The 16,194-nt window shown below is 36.8% G+C and overlaps 1 protein-coding gene across 2 annotated transcripts in view; it reads right to left on the bottom strand.

Annotated features, from left to right (window-relative positions):
• The window catches only part of LOC107718143 (retinoic acid receptor RXR-gamma-A), a 16,713-nt gene extending 3,239 nt beyond the window's left edge, over window positions 1-13,474 (bottom strand). The window contains exons 1-3 of one of the 2 annotated variants that reach the window (XM_016525122.1): window positions 13,318-13,474; window positions 4,852-5,057; window positions 1,941-2,079 (exon numbers count right to left, since the gene is read on the bottom strand). In XM_016525122.1, the coding sequence (XP_016380608.1) occupies window positions 1,941-2,079; window positions 4,852-5,057; window positions 13,318-13,348 (376 nt within the window). In that variant the 5' untranslated portion in view covers window positions 13,349-13,474. Of the gene's footprint in view, window positions 1-1,940; window positions 2,080-4,851; window positions 5,058-7,406; window positions 7,690-13,317 lie in introns of those variants that run through there. The other variant, XM_016525123.1, reaches the window with a different exon arrangement.
• Window positions 13,475-16,194: the final 2,720 nt, after the last annotated feature.

A 16,194-nucleotide genomic window follows, 5' to 3' on the forward strand; every position in this document is an offset into this window, starting at 1 on the left:
TCCATAAGAATCTATATTTACATAAAATATCTATTTTTTATCATTTTTATATAATTAATTGCAATTCCAAAATGTAACACTTTAAATCAACAGTCTTAATCTATTAACTATAATAATTCATTAGAAGTCAAAGGAGTGTTTAGATCAGATTTATTAGTTCTGAGAGTGCTCGGGACAGGTCTTGACCTGGGTTAAAGAGGACGATAGCTCTTAGACAGCCCAGCTCCGTCTTGTCCATCTGCATGTCCTTCATCTTAGACACCAGCTCTGTTAATACCCTGCAAACATTATAATGGATTTAGATTGGATTTACAAGGATTCAATAATATAATATAATATCAAAAATTCATCTGTGCATCTAGGGAGGGTTTGAGGAGGTGATGGGCTCTGTGTTGTGACCTTACCTGTCAAATATAGAGCCGACCCCTGCGCTGTGAGCACTGCTGCGGTGGACATGCAGGCCAGTGGCCAAAAGGATCCCATCTTTAACCGTCACAGAACGGTGTGAGAATGAAGCGATGAGCAGCTCGTTCCAACCTAAAAACACACACACAATGAGAGTGGCTCGTGCACTCTACACACACATTTATCATCTGAATAGAGGCATACTGACCTGCTCGCAGCAGGATGACCTGGTCATCCAGAGGCAGGTCAGAGAAGTGCGGGATTCTCTTAGCCCACTCAACAAGAGTAAAGAGCTGCTTGTCTGCAGCCTGGCAGATGTTGGTCACTGGGTCATTTGTCTGAGAATCAAAAATATGTACATATTAAAATATTGACCACTGGCAAGAATAATCAAACTAAATATTACATCTCTCTCTAATATCCCAGTTTCTTCTTTAGTGCAGTAATTTAATTGAGAGAAAATTGAGAATTTCTGATTTAGTGTCCTGCTTGTCAAATTGACAAAGTTCCTAATAATGCACTGTAACAAATCCTGTTGCTTCATCCTTAAAAAAAGGTCAATTTAATTGAGAAGCTATTATTGCAAAAGAAAAATGAAACAAATAATACCGAAACCAACAGCAAACATATTGTGTATAAGTATGCAATTCATGTTATTCAAGTCATTTAACATCACAGAACAATTATTTCTCTAGGCTGGGAGAGTAATTTTAATAGGTACACTATTGTTTGAAAGTCTTTTTTTTTTTGAGAGAAGTTAATACTTTTATTCATCAAGGATGCATTAAATTTATCAAACGTGACAGGAAAGACATTTATAATGTTATAAATTATTTCTTTTTCAAATAAATGCTGTTCTTTTGAACTTCCTTTTCTTCAAAAAATCCTGAAAAAAGCATTAGGTTTAGACAAAAAATTAAGCAGCACAGCTGCTTTCAACATTGATAATAAGAAGAAATGTTGCTTGAGCATCAAATCAGCATATTAGAATGATTTCTGACGGATCATGTGACAATGAAGATTGGAGTAATGATGCTGGAAATTCAGCTTTGTTATCACAGTGATAAATTACATTTTAACATATATGAACATAGAATACCATTATTTTAAATTATATATATTGTATGTATATATATATATATATAAATTCTGTCATCATTTACTCACCCTCATGTTGTTCCAAACCTGTATGACCTTCTTTCTTCTGGAAAATGAAAGAAGATATGCTGGAGAGTGTTTGTAACCAAACAGTTTCGGTTTCCACTGAATCCCATAGTATGGACAAATAATACAATGGAAGTCAATAGGAGCAGAAACTTTTTGGTTAAAATTATTTTCTTTCAAGTTCCACAGAAGAAAGAAATTCATACAAGTTTGGAATAATATGGGTGGGGGGAGTAAATGATGGCAGATTTTTTTATTTTTGGGTGAACTATCCCACTCAGGCTCCAGGAAGTCAGTCAAGCTCCAGTCAAGGAGAGAATTAGCATGACTAAACATGTACTAGTGTGCGGGTGCTGTATGAGGGCACTTACCTGAGGATCGGTCTCCACAGATGGCACAGATGTGTTTGGAGAGGGACCCCGGGCTGCTGCAGGAGTAACTGCCCAGTCCTGCCAGTCCTGGAGGAGGTTTAATGTCTTCTGAGCTGCTAACACTGTTCATAGAGTTCATCTGCAAGGAAGGAGAGAGAAACGATCAACAGAGTAAGCTTGTGTGTGTGGTTTCCCACCACCCAAACAATCAAATTGTTACAAAATGAGCACTTCCTTTTTGGATCATGTGACTTGATTCCTTTGAATGTCCATTTGCACCATTCACTCTATGTGTGCCTTATTAGACATGTATAGTATACAGTTTTCCAGATGGTTGAAATGTGAAATACGAAACTATGGAATATAGAATGTAGAGTGTTACAATAAATAAAAGTAATTAATTACAATGAATGTATTGGCTAAGTGTATATTGAGTTTGTCTTCACCAGTAGAGGGCAGCAAACGGTCATACTTGACATGGCAAGTTTTATGACAGCCCTCTACTAACACCTTGGCAATTGAATCGCCATTGGCTAGTAAATTTTTTTGTTTACTCGCCAGACTTACTCCACTTACATATATATGTATATGTTTGTTTGTAAAATGGCACAGTTTTATAAATATCTGAAAGTACACTCTTAACATCAGTCAGTCAAGCATTATAATATGATAATCAATATTATTTAATGATAGAACTTTAGTAATTAGAATTAAAACTTGATAACCATGTATGAATGCATATTAGTCATTTTAACTGAACTTCGGACTGGTGGTGGTGCTTTTTTGGTCATTCGAGTGATTTACTCGCAATGTAGAGGGTTGTATGAGCAGAACAAGATCATGTTCAAGTATAGGTCAGATGCTGTTACAGAATTAGACACACATGCCCAGAGAAAGATAGTAAGGTCAGGGAATGGAAACTGAAGTATAGCACTTAAAGTGGTTCCTCTATGATTACAAGCCAATGAACCACTTTTAGTGCTATTTAGCATCATTTTTGTGTAGCATGTTATTTCATATTACATTTAAAGTGAATATATTATAAATGTAATAAATTGCAACTTCATTATTACAAATGTGTAATTTCAAATATAATTAAATATATATATTTTAGTTTATCATAAATGTAACCAAATACTAAATTACATACAACATACTTAAGTCATCTTTTATTTGGAATATGTATGGATAATAAGACCAGGAAAATCCATTAAAAAAGTAAATAGTGTCAGTTGTGATTTCAGGTTGACTTAAGCAATCAGAAATGTTACATTTGTTTCTTTCAAACAGTAAAGGCAAGACATGCATTTACACTCACACAAACATGTTCATTTTGTGAGAGCGCTATCCTGAAACGGTGAGTCGTTCAGTGAGGCAGAAAGATGCTCGGAAGGTGATACACAGCAGCCACCATCACGTTCACTCCCTTTAATCTGCTGCCTATAGCCCATATATTATTCAGAGCACTTGGCCCTCACTCACGAGAAGCGTTCCTCTATAGAGGCGTCCCTATTTTCAGGCGAGACATTCACACATGACGCTATTTACAGCTAATAGTATGGCAGGTTTCCACAGCTTTCTTGAAGTGTCGCATATTGCGCCCGCTGTAGCGCAGCTTCAACGCAATGATATCTTTCTCCATGTGAGCCAAGGTTATAGTAGGGTTGTCCGTCACGCTACATTAGCTCTTTTTAGGCTAGACTAAACTGAATGGGCTGTTCTCCCTCAGGCTGAAGGGAGGCCCTGCAGAGGAAAGGAGAAATGCATTAAAAGAGCATTCTGCATTTGCCTCGCTGGTTCGGTCTTGCAGCAAAAGTTTCTCTGATGCATGGAAGCATGGATGTCCCACTATCTCTTCCGTGAAATAGCACAAATGATCCAAAGCAAAGCAAAGAAAAAGGCTGTGCTCATTAAACTCAGAGATGGTAGCACTCTTTTAGAAAGGATATGAGAATGGAGAATTTGAAATAGTTTGCTAGTATGAATAATTTAATGTCGTGTTTGTCATTTGTGCTGTTAAAATCTAGCAGACCTTATGTTGAGTCTTGCGATATAAATACTACAGTGTCTAATAGACCAGTGATTCTCAGTCTTTTTAACTCCAAGGCGCCTGATTTTATAATATTCAAAGGCCTACTATATAGTCCAAGTTTAATTTTAATCTATGAGCTGAGCCGATCCTAAACTTCTGGTGTCTCTTCCGCAGCTCGGTACGCTTTCAACTCTTTTTTTTTTTTTTGTCTCGAGTAACACACTGTATGACATTCGTTACATGATTTGACTGATTTTTACGCAGAAAGGGCGACAGCGCACCGCATTAAAAGAAATGACATAGTTTTGCCAAATTCAAAAACGAAACTAAAATGAAATCATTTTTGAGAGCAAGGGGGCCCCCTGGTGTTTCGGGGGCCCTACGCAGCTTGCGTACTTTGCGTATATGGAGGATCGGCTCTGTCTATGAGCACTCCTAGTTTCTGTACATTTTTTAAAAAGTAACTACAATAAATGAAAGTATACAACAATTTTATTTCAGGATTGTTCTTCAGTGTTCCCAATGTTTTTAACCAATTAATTGAAATGACTTCGCCACCAAAAATAAATGACCAAATCAGCATATTAGAATGATTTCTGAAGGATCATGAGACTGGAGTAATGATGCTGAAAATTCAGCTTTGCATCACAGGAATAAATTACATTTTAAAATATATATAAAAAGAAAACAGTTCTTCTAAATTGTAATAACTTTTCATAATATTAGTATTTTTACTGTATTTTTATCAAATAAATGCAGCCTTGGTGAGCATAAAAGACATCTTTCAAAAACATTTAAAAATCTGAATTATTCCAAATGTTTGCCCCTAGTTGAACCACTTTCATAGACACTCTTTCTCTGTCTTTCTTAGTGCAGTACCTGTGGACTGTTGAGCGATCCATAGCCCATGTTGGAGGTAGTGGGCATGGAGGCTGAAGGTGAGCCCAGGGAGGAAGAAGTGATGACTGAGTATGGCGACCCTAGACCGTTGATGATGGAGGGGTGATGGTGGGACACCATGGAGCCGAGAGGAGGCTGGGACGGAGGAGAGCTCAGGTGACCATGTGCTACCTGCAAAGAAGAACCTGAGAACAGAAGGAAGTGATTAGTCTGTATCCACCATCAACAGTAAATGCAACTGGAAATTAATATGAACAATTTATACATCTAAATATTTAATTAAAATTTTTTTTTTAAATATTAATATTAAAATATATATTACAATACATTTATTAATAATCATTCAAATGTTAAATATATGAATACATGGTTGATTCGTTAATGTTTTACAAATATCTTCTCTCTACTCATCTACTATATAAATACAGAAAATGTACTGTGACAGTTTGACATTTTCATGCTAGAAATGCCGTGAGACATCTGGGGGCAGTGTCAATGATGGGAGTAATGGTTGGTGACATTTGCACAGTAGGCTAGTAGGGGTTAAAAAAGTGACTAGCAGTGACTGCGAGCACTCATGGATCATCACACATCAAATTTCAGACGCACATCAAATTTCGGGTCTCTCACTCATTGGTCTAAAATGTACACATGCTCATTATTTATACATTATATAAATTGATATGCATTGTGAATTGTTATTAAGTTAGCTAATGATAGGCCACTATACGCCAGGCGAATAATCCAAGTAGGTATAACTGCAGACCGGAGATCTCCAAAATGGGGCGTGAACTCCAAAAGTGGGCAGAACCTCCAAAATGGGGCGGGGTCTCTTCACGCAAAGACTTTCACCATTGGCTCTGGCTTCGGCCAATTGTTATTGACTTACATTTCAAAATAAAACTTTATAAATTAAACATTGTTTCTAGTTGATCTAAAATAAAATATGCTATATAAATAAATATGCTCCGTGAGTGAGAGCAGAGCCCAAAGCTCGTGGCCAGTGGTGTTCGGACCGGAGTTTGAACCTCTGCTTCTTGATATAAACAGGAATCACCCACGAGCTCTCCCGCGAGCCGTCTCAGCGCAGCGCAGGGGAAAGATTTAACTCTATCGCTTTGTTCCAAGCAACGGGGGTGTCCCGGGGCACGAAATTCGCAGTGTAGGAGGGGGTAGTGATGCTGGGTGTAACTAAAAAGATGCCATTGTCCGGTGAGGGCAGTGTCTCGTTCCCTACTCAGGGAACCATGGTTACATAAGTAACCTGAGACGTTATACCCTTCTCGAATAATCGGCCAATATTTGGCCATTTTGAGATTAAAGCAGCACTATGTAACTTTTTCTGTAAAAAATGTGCTAAATGTATATAATGAGCGAGTACATCATGAATTCTTCTTCCAACCCGCGTTTTTGTCTTATTCCGAATCACTACGGTACACTTATAATAAGTACTTATATTTGGACTATTGTAGCCTGGTCGGGTCGTCGCCGCTGCGGAGTAACACATACCTGCGTGAATCGCCATAGACATAAACTTAGAGAAGTAGCTCCAGTTGGAATGTTCCTCCGCGGGATGTGTGCAGTTCTGTTTATTAACCGCTAGAGCGCCAAAAGTTACATAGTGCTGCTTTAACATAACAGTATGTCTGTTTCAATACTGACAGCCTTGTCAATGGATATTTAACTAACATTTTTGTGAATTTTGAGTAAATATTAAGTAAAGCGTACATGTAATTTGTCAAGCCTGTGTTATACTTTCCGCATGAGCAATCCGGACGCGTACACGGACAGCGCGGACACGGACTACTTGTATTTATACTTCCGAAAGTATACGCTGATGGTCCGCTCCGCGGACGTGTTCCATACATGCGTAGTAGATCGGCTTGAACAATAAACAAACATGTGAACAAAGAATTGCCCAGAGTTATTGCACATCTGACTGTCTTTATATTGTTTTATCGACGGATTGTACAGGTTCGAGTAGCAACGGGCTTCTTCACACAGCCTGCGCATGCGCAGTAGCCTACTGACCGCGCGTACTTGTCCGCGCGGTCACAAAAAATGTGAGGCACGCGGATGTCCTCTCAGAGCCTCCGCGCACACTCTCCGATGACGATTTTTACGTCACGCATACCATAGCGGACCCTAGCGGACTAGCGCACGCGGAAAGTATAACACAGGCTTCATACATATATAAATGATTCTGATATATATAATATCAGCATTGGTCATTGAAAAACCTGATTGGTCAATAGACCTAACACCATTCTTTTTGAAAGTGGTTAAAATGGTATAATGAACAACAATAAAATCTCTTAAAATAATAATTTCACTTTAAATACTAACACCAAAACATTGCATTCACCAAATAATCAAGAAGCCTATCATGCAGAGGAGATGCCGTTTTAGACCTTCGCACTTTCCACATCTTCACAACACATACATTTTAGTTTTAACATACATGTTACAATCAGCCACATGCACAAACTCAGTCCAAAGTCAGCCAAACATCCCAATAAACCATTTTCACTCACTCTCACTGTATTTTAAAGGCATGATAGAGTGGTAGTTTTCCAAATGTCTTTTTGTTGTGATGCCACCTGTTCCTCACACTGAAATGTCTCTGGGACTGTGACATGCCCTGTAATGCCCTGGATGACCAGTGGGAACATTGTAAAAGCAATCCTCAGCACCCACACTTACTCAAGTGTGTTGGGGGAGAGTGGTCTCTGTGCCCTGGCTAGATTCCTGTGCTATTAATGACCTCCAAATGTCACATTCTGACCAGAAGGAACATCTATCCTTGGAAAGCCTGGGTGTGCATGTTCAAAGCCACAGTACTTTCTTTAACTCGAATCCTCAAAACACAATTTTAAGTTTGTGCCAGTGTTCTGAATTTTTTTTTCTGAATTTTCTTTGATTTTGTGATTAGCCATTTCTGTTTTTAGCCTCAGAAAATTGCTATAAAGCAGATTTTTTTTTTTTTTTAAACATTATTACTTTCTATAAAGCTTAACAGATCATTAATGTACATTTAGAAATAAATGTTGACAATATGATAGATACAGTTCAAATGTTTAGTAAAGACTTTCACATTGTTACAGACGATTTCTATTTCAAATAAATGCTGTTCTTTTGAACTTTGTTCATCAAAGATTCCTGAATACATTTATCATGATTTCCACAAAAATATTAATCAGCACAACTGTTTTCACCATTGTTAATAAGAAATGTTTCTTGAGTAGCATATTAGCATGATTACAGAAGTGTCATGTGACACTGAAGACTGGAGAAATGGCTGCTTTAAATATTATTTCATAACATTGCATTTTTTTTACTGTATATTTGATCAAATAAATGCAGCCTTGGTTTCTTAAAAAAGGCAGCTTAAGTGGGATGTGGTACTTCTGAATAGAAGTAATAATTTTGTTGATTATTCAGCAAATCTCTATGACAGAATGATAAGCAATAATTTGTTTTCTAGTGGAGATTATGGAATCTCAATAGTCACTCAATCATCCAAATATTCAATAAGCTTGTGTAGCACAGAACACCATATGGCTGCATGTAAAGGCACATGTGACTACCATTGCTTTTCTGAATGCTTCAATAGGATTGTGGACTGTACATTTGTCTAAGAAGTGTATTGTTAGCACAATTAAACTTAGTGTGGCTTTATAATATAGTACATATAGTAGCACTGTAGGTCACGATAATTTTAAGGAGCCATAAGAAAATGAATTATTCTTAAAGAAGACTCTTTGGGAGTGCTTATCATGAAAATGTAAAATATAACTGAAATCAGGCTAGTGAGAATTAGGCTGAAAACTAGTCTTGAAATTCAGGTTAGTTTCCCAAACTCATTTGAAATTGCATGGAAACAAACCCTGAGATGATTGTATAGTGTTTAAACCCAAACACCTAGACTTCTAGCTCGAAAAAAAGGAAACCTTGACTTTAGGACAGAGAACATTGTGTCTTAATAGCATTTAGTAGGACCTTGTATAAGAACATGAAGAAAATAGTGGTTATTTGATTGTACTCCCTGCCTTGGACATACAGCATTTCAGGACTGCAACTTTACAAAGAGAGAAGAATTCCATCAAGCAAATTTGGACTACTTTTTACAACCCGATCTCAGAAAACGTAACTATTTTATAAGGTGGCGATTTTGTATGAATTTGCATGATGTTATTTGTACGGAAAATGTCCTCCCCTAAATCTGTCAGTGAGATATAAACATTTCATATAAAAATCTAGTTTCGGCACCACCATGACCTGCTATGCAATTTTGACAAATTGCAGTCAGTTAATTTGTCTGTTTATCTTTTCAGAAAGATAGATATACTATGCTGGATCCTAAAGTATCTGTTCTCCTGCAAAATAAGGGGGTGAGGCTGGATTGAACAATCCGCCCGGGGCTGTGTGGCGGATTGATGCTGGATTACCTACTCAGATTAAAGAGATTATCATCCCGTGGCTCACAGGGGAACTGCTTTATTGATGCAAGCCCAAAATCTGATAATAAGGTTTAGTTCTAAATGTCAGAGAAGGAATGTGTGCTGATTTGGCTTTGTGGTTTAAAAAATCATCTTGAACGACAAGATCTTTATTCATCAGATTTTTCAGTGTAAAATAATAATAGATAATACAGAGAACAATATAAATGAGTAAGTAAAGAAGCTGAATACATTCTATCTAGGAATAACATTGGACCAGAAGTGACACAACCAAGAGCATGGGGGTGAGCGATCTGGAACATGGTTTGTCTCTGAGACTGTCCTTGGGAGAGACTGTCATAACTGGGGCAGAAAAATTGTCAATTAGATTAGCAAACTGAATAACAACCAGGCCTGTGATGAAGGTGTTCACCATTGCTATTTCGAACTGAATGTTATCTAATGCATCAGGCATTCTGTGCTCTAGTGTTTTTGTGTAGGTCTAGAATAGCTACAGACTACGTTTAATGCAAACTAATGTATGCTGATCCCGATCCCAATAGATTTGATCAATGGTGAAATGATGCTGAGAGAACAATGCTCGCCCTATGCTATGTTAGGTCAAATTCAATAAACTGTTGAATCATCCCATACTTTTTCAACATCAAACACACACAGATGAAAGGTCAGTCTAAGCAATGGTTGTTAGGTTTCTTCTCGGGACATGAGAAGGGCAACACTTGCATTCAGCTGCAACAGTGAAGATGGAATAGGATACGGCAGCTTTATCTAATGAGACCACCTCAAACACGGAAGAAAAAAAGTCTTTAAACACCCAAGACGCAACACTGGCCTTGTACATGTCCATCATGCACTCTATTCACTGACTACTGTAACATGAGCTGAACACACGGCTACAACAATGCTGAAGGGCCTGCCAAGGCCTCTCTCTTTCAGGATACACAAAATCAGGGATCATCAGATGTAGTATGCTTTGTCCATTCCAAATTTTGGAGACAATTAATAGAAATTCTTTGCAGCTGTATCCCTCTTGGCTTGCACACACTTCATTAATGATGGTCTTTTGTGTCCTTTATATAGCCTATATGTGTACAACAATGAATAGCTATTGCCAATTTTTACCGTTTTAATATATTTTTTTGTCAAAAACAGTATTTTAAAATTTTAGTTTTCTGTGTATTTCTTTCAACAGCTTTTTTTGGTCTGCTCCCACTGTTTCTACATTCTTGTTATATATATATATATATACACACACACACACACACACACACACACATATATATAATGAAATCACAACATAAAATATAAAATAAACCACTAATGAATTAATAATAAAAAATAAAAATTTTCATGACAACAATGCAATTTACAAATTGTACAAAAATTACGTTAGAACCATGTATAACCCTTAAGTATGCTTAGGGACAAATGTGGGCAAAATCTTTTTTTTTTTTTTATATAGTTTTCCTTAATCTGAGCGGTACAAGACTTGGCTGCTTTTCCTAAATTTGCCACCTGAACACACACACAAAAAAATGGACTCGATTCAACAAAGACAATGCAGATCATACGTACACATAAATGAAGGGGTGGGCCTATACAACAAACATTCACACTCAAACTCGCACACACACACACACACACCCATAAACAAAGCATTGCATTAGCATTTTTTTTATTTTGTCAAATAAAAACAGTCACTCACACATACAAAAACAAAGAATTGAATGAGCCAATGACTGAGCATTTTTTAAAAATGTGCCAATCAGCCACTATGCACACACACGCACACACACACGCACACACACACACACACACACACACTTCAAAGTCAGATGAAAGTCCTACTGCAATATTTGTTGATGATTCCAAACAAAACATGTCTGAAACATGCTTCTTGCTAGGTTTATTGTTTATTCTTACCTGTTTGGTACCATTTGGTACCATTTTACTTTTTTGAGTTATTGAAATGTGATGTTTTGTTAGAAAGAAATGATTAGTCTCCTACTTTGTCTTTTTCTTATAGCATAGTCAGATTTGTCTGTAAGCATATTTTGGCATCTTTGTATAGTCTCACCCAACACAAATGTTTTTTTTATTCTACAATTTTAACTTGTGATAAAATCTAAAACTTAAGAGGTTAAGTTCGTTACAACAGTGGTTTATAGATTTCAGTCTATATGCAGACATTGAGTAGCTACCACAGCCAAATAGTGGCTACTGATATTTATGCTATTTTGACATTTGTATACCATCATATGTCACCAAAAGTCACCAATTTTTTAGGTTTTGGCTGTCTGAATTTATGATTGATTTTGAATTAAGCCTATTTTTTTTACTGAAGTAAAATAAACATTAAACATAAAAATAAGCATATTTTACATTAAAATATGGTACTTTTTTAGAGGTAAATAAAACCACAAAAATATTATATATATATATATTTTTTTTTATCGAAGATAGTGATATGACATTTATTTAAAATAAATAAATAAATAAAAATTGGGATCATACCTGAGACCTTCGTGCCCAAATTTGTCCACGAAGGACCAATTAAGGGCTGCTATACAAAGGATGCTTGAGGGTTAAACTGAAAAAGGTGCTCGTTTTTTTTAGCATGACCCCGCTGAGGCCGTGCGTGCGAAAATGCTCTGTGCGTAAAACGCGCGTAACACAAATTACGCAGCTCGAGGCAGCGACTGACATTAGAGAGCGCGCAACTCATTGAGTGCCTGATAAAATCTTAAAATAGACTTTATATTCCTTAATTTGTCTCTGAATAACAACAGCATCTGGGGTGAGATTAATAAACACAACAAGGAGGGTGTTAATGAAGGCAACAAAATGACTCCAGGCTAGATGTTATGTGCTGTGACAAGCATAGCTCTCGGGCCCTTGCTTTTGTTTTGTGGTAAATGTCCACACACTTTCACCCCAGAGACCGGAATTAAAGGCTGTACAGGTGATAGTTAATATTCCAGTTCAATACACACTAAAGAAGTCTTTCTAACAAAAGCTGGACGATACGTCACAAACTTGAACGCAGTGTAAACCATTCTCAGGATGATCATTCATACCAGTGATGTGATATTAAAACATACCTTTTCAAGGTAAATTAAACATAAGTTAAAATAACGTCTTCTTTTTAGTTGTTAAACTATGACAATTACTTGACATTATGGTATCTGCAAAATATTCAAGTTTGTGAAGTCTTCATAATGGGAAACCACGAAGTGATGAAGAATTCCATCACATCATGACACAAACACAGTGTGTGCATACATTTCAACACCAAAAGAAAGAAATTAAACACACGATAAAACTGGATGCTGGATTAAGTTACAGAAGAAAACGGCGCATGATCTGTCAGCCCCATCCAGCAGCATTTCCTCTCAAATGTACTCTTAGTTTGATGACTGGGCCAAATGTAGATGTTCGTAAGTCTAACTGCATGACAAGAAAATAAATAAACATTTTCCACATGTAGTTAAAATATGTTCGGATCTTCTATAGGCTTGATACTGTTTGCGGCAGCTCTGGGCGATTTTAAACGCCTTCTAAGAGTCAAAACTGTTACTAAATAAATAAATAAACAAATAAATAACCCACAACACAGTGCTGTCCAGATACCAACTGAGAGCCATTAATAACTACTCGACAGCAAACAGTTTAACAAGAGGCGCTCTGGAAAGCTATAAATTACATAACCGCAATTAAAGTGCCAACCCTTGACCCTGACTGAGAGGCACAATCTTTATCACCTGATTTTAACATTGGCACTGGTTCCAAGTCAATACACATGACACGACTGCGCCGATAACTCAAGCACGTACAATTTATGAGCATTTCGTCCAAAGTCCGTCTGAACAATCCGTACTTCAGATAACACACGGCATGGGGGGGGGCACTCATACGCAGAGGCATGGAAAGAAAACAGCACGACATCCGGGAATAAAAAAAAAACGTTAAACTACAAAGCACTTACTAAGATGCAGATAGGTGTCGTTATTATCCATGTTTGGACGAATGTGAAAGAACTGTCCAATTTTCTCGTAAAGTGTCTTGGTTTGCCGTTCTGGACGGCAGCATCTCCCCGCTGCTGTCCGCGATCTGACTGAGGATTCGCTGCGCACACTTGGGGCCCCACCGAGGGGGTGGCGAGGGCCAGACCTCTCCCAGTGACATCCTACTGAAGCTGTACAATTTGCAAAATTAAATGTATGCAACATACTGTTTTTTCGCCCCTTATGATTCACAGAAAATAAAAATACTGAAATACTCTTTTTTTTTTTTTGTAAACTGTCATACCAACTATTATACAATTTTGGTAATATGCAACATACAGTTGCTATCTAGCCAGTTGAATGCATCATGTTCATACTAGCTACTTATTTTTTTTAATTTTAGTTATTTTGAAAATACTTTTGTTGTTTTTTTGCATTAATGTGATTTAAAACGTGTTAAAAGCCTATTCAAGCTTTTTCCTAATATTCCTTATTTTTATTTATTGTCTTATACACTATTAAAAATTATTTTTCAAAGTTGTAAATAAATTGTAGTGTTTTACAAGAAAATACTGTATCAGTCTTTCTACTTCAAAATTTCACATTTAATTCAATGTGTTACTTGCCTTTTCTTTGTAATTCTTTGTAATATTTACAATATCTGAGTGAAAATTGTCACACCTGTTTTTTTTCAGTGACTTTAACTCACTGTAACACTCATGTAGCATCAATAAAGCAATTTTATTTTGATTTCATGCTCATTTAAATGTTTTCAATGAGCTAAATATAATGGACTAAAAGCAAGCAGGTATAATGGGAAGTTTTTAATTTCTAAACAATAAAATGTTCATACTAATAAAAAATACTAGAGTTATTATCAGTGTAAAATAACCGAAACAGCTTTCATTAAACCTATCAACACCAAGTAATTATTTTAGATTAGCATTCTCATTTGTAGTTTTATTGGGTCAGGGGATTATCATAATATTCTTTGTCTACAAACTTCTTAGTGCAAGATCTGCTGACCATGGCCTTTGAGATTTTGGAGAAGGGGGAAAAAAATTCTCAAAATTCCAAGCGCTCAGTCCCCACAAGGCTACCAGAGGGTCTGAAAACCCCTCGACGCCCCCCAACATCTCTTCAGATTGAGGGGTCATTTAAGGGTGAGCTCCCACTACCTCAGGAGGTTATTCAGAAGTCACCAGCATTCAGAGTGTTGAACTCCTGTTTCGGGGGACACTGAGAGAGAGCGTTAGTGATGACCACTCTGTCAGTCCATGAGCTGGGCTGTCGAATGGGAAAAGCACACTGGCTCCCATCCTTGTAAAAACACAACATAAAAGAACACAGGGGGATGCTAACAAAGATGAATGGTTTCTCTTCCAACTCATTCCACACTAATCAGGGCCTTTTCATTTGTTCCCTGTTAGATAATGTAAATTTGTGGAGTCAAAGAAAGGGACTAAAAAGACAATTTATCAACCTCCCTTTTATCCCTCTAATGGAGCCACATGTTCCAGAGCATTACAATCGCCCTGAGCTGCAAAGAATATTAGAGCTGAAAAGAGGGCAACAAGAATGAGGATTAGATTTCAGTGCGAACATGAGCGACGTAACGATTCCCGGTGATGTATTCAATCCTGTTGCTTTCGTTAATGAGAGGATGGCAAACATGATGCTTTTCTTTTCTCAATGCAAATAGGTGTAATCACTTTTTATATGGCTAATGGAATATTATGACATTAAAGGAGATCAGGTGGTCGAAAGAAAGCTCTAAATCACTGCAGATTTGAGAGAAGGCTTGTGGGATTATCTTGCTGTTTGTCCACAACAATGGCTGCCAATGGACCATTCAGTTGCAGAGTGTTGGAGACCTCACCCTTGCAATCATCTATCACCAGTTAAAAGCAGAGCGGCCTACCCCTTAACCTAACAGTCACTGCTCTGAGGCCAGCCGGGAGAAACGAGCAGTCTGGTCATCTCACCCTCAGACAACAGCCCGTGTCTGGGGGCACCATGTGGCAAATACAAGCACAGAGCCAGACAAATGTGTCACAAATGTCTAAAATGTTCATCTTAAAGCTAAATATCCATGCAAGAGTGATCAATATTTATCAATATCAAACCCTTACTTGCCTTTTTTTTGACCGATAAAGTGAATTACTGCTGCAATAATAATAAAAAGTAAATCTGAACAAAACAAGCCTAATTAATATTCTCTGGTTTTGTCTTAATATTTAGAGTTCAATACAAGTTACCACAAATTGGTCGATTATTAGGTTGATTACCACAAAAATAATTCTGAGTTGTCCCTTGTTTTATTTTTTTTTAAAAAGGAAGGTTACAAAGTGAAACTTAATGAAAGTGAATAAGGTAGATTTCTTAATTTAAATGCAGAAATATAAAATTATTTTGTAAAAGCACTTGTATAACTTTCTTTTTTCTATAGAAGACAAAAAATATTTCAAAGATTGTAGCTAAACAGTTTCGGTTCCCTTTGACTTCTATTGTACGGACGAAAAATACAATAGGAACCAAACTGTTTGGATACCAAGATTCCTCAACATATCTTTTATGTTCCACAGAAGAAAATCATACAGGTTAGGAACGTAAATGATGACAGAATTTTCATTTTGGGTGAATTATCACTTTAATTCCTCTGTTAAACTGCTGTTCTAATCATAATCATTTTATGGTTTAAGACAAACCAGTATCATGATAAAACAGCATAGAATTTTTAAAAAATAGTTACAAGCTGTCATGAGAGATTATTGGTTTTAGGTGTTATATGTCATGACGAAGAAGTAAAATTAGATTTTACACAGAAAAGTTTGTATGGAAGTTTTTTTTTTTTTTTT

Source organism: Sinocyclocheilus rhinocerous, unplaced genomic scaffold (assembly GCF_001515625.1).
Source record: "Sinocyclocheilus rhinocerous isolate Xijiao unplaced genomic scaffold, SAMN03320098_v1.1 scaffold480, whole genome shotgun sequence".
Taxonomy (NCBI): Eukaryota; Metazoa; Chordata; class Actinopteri; order Cypriniformes; family Cyprinidae; genus Sinocyclocheilus; species Sinocyclocheilus rhinocerous.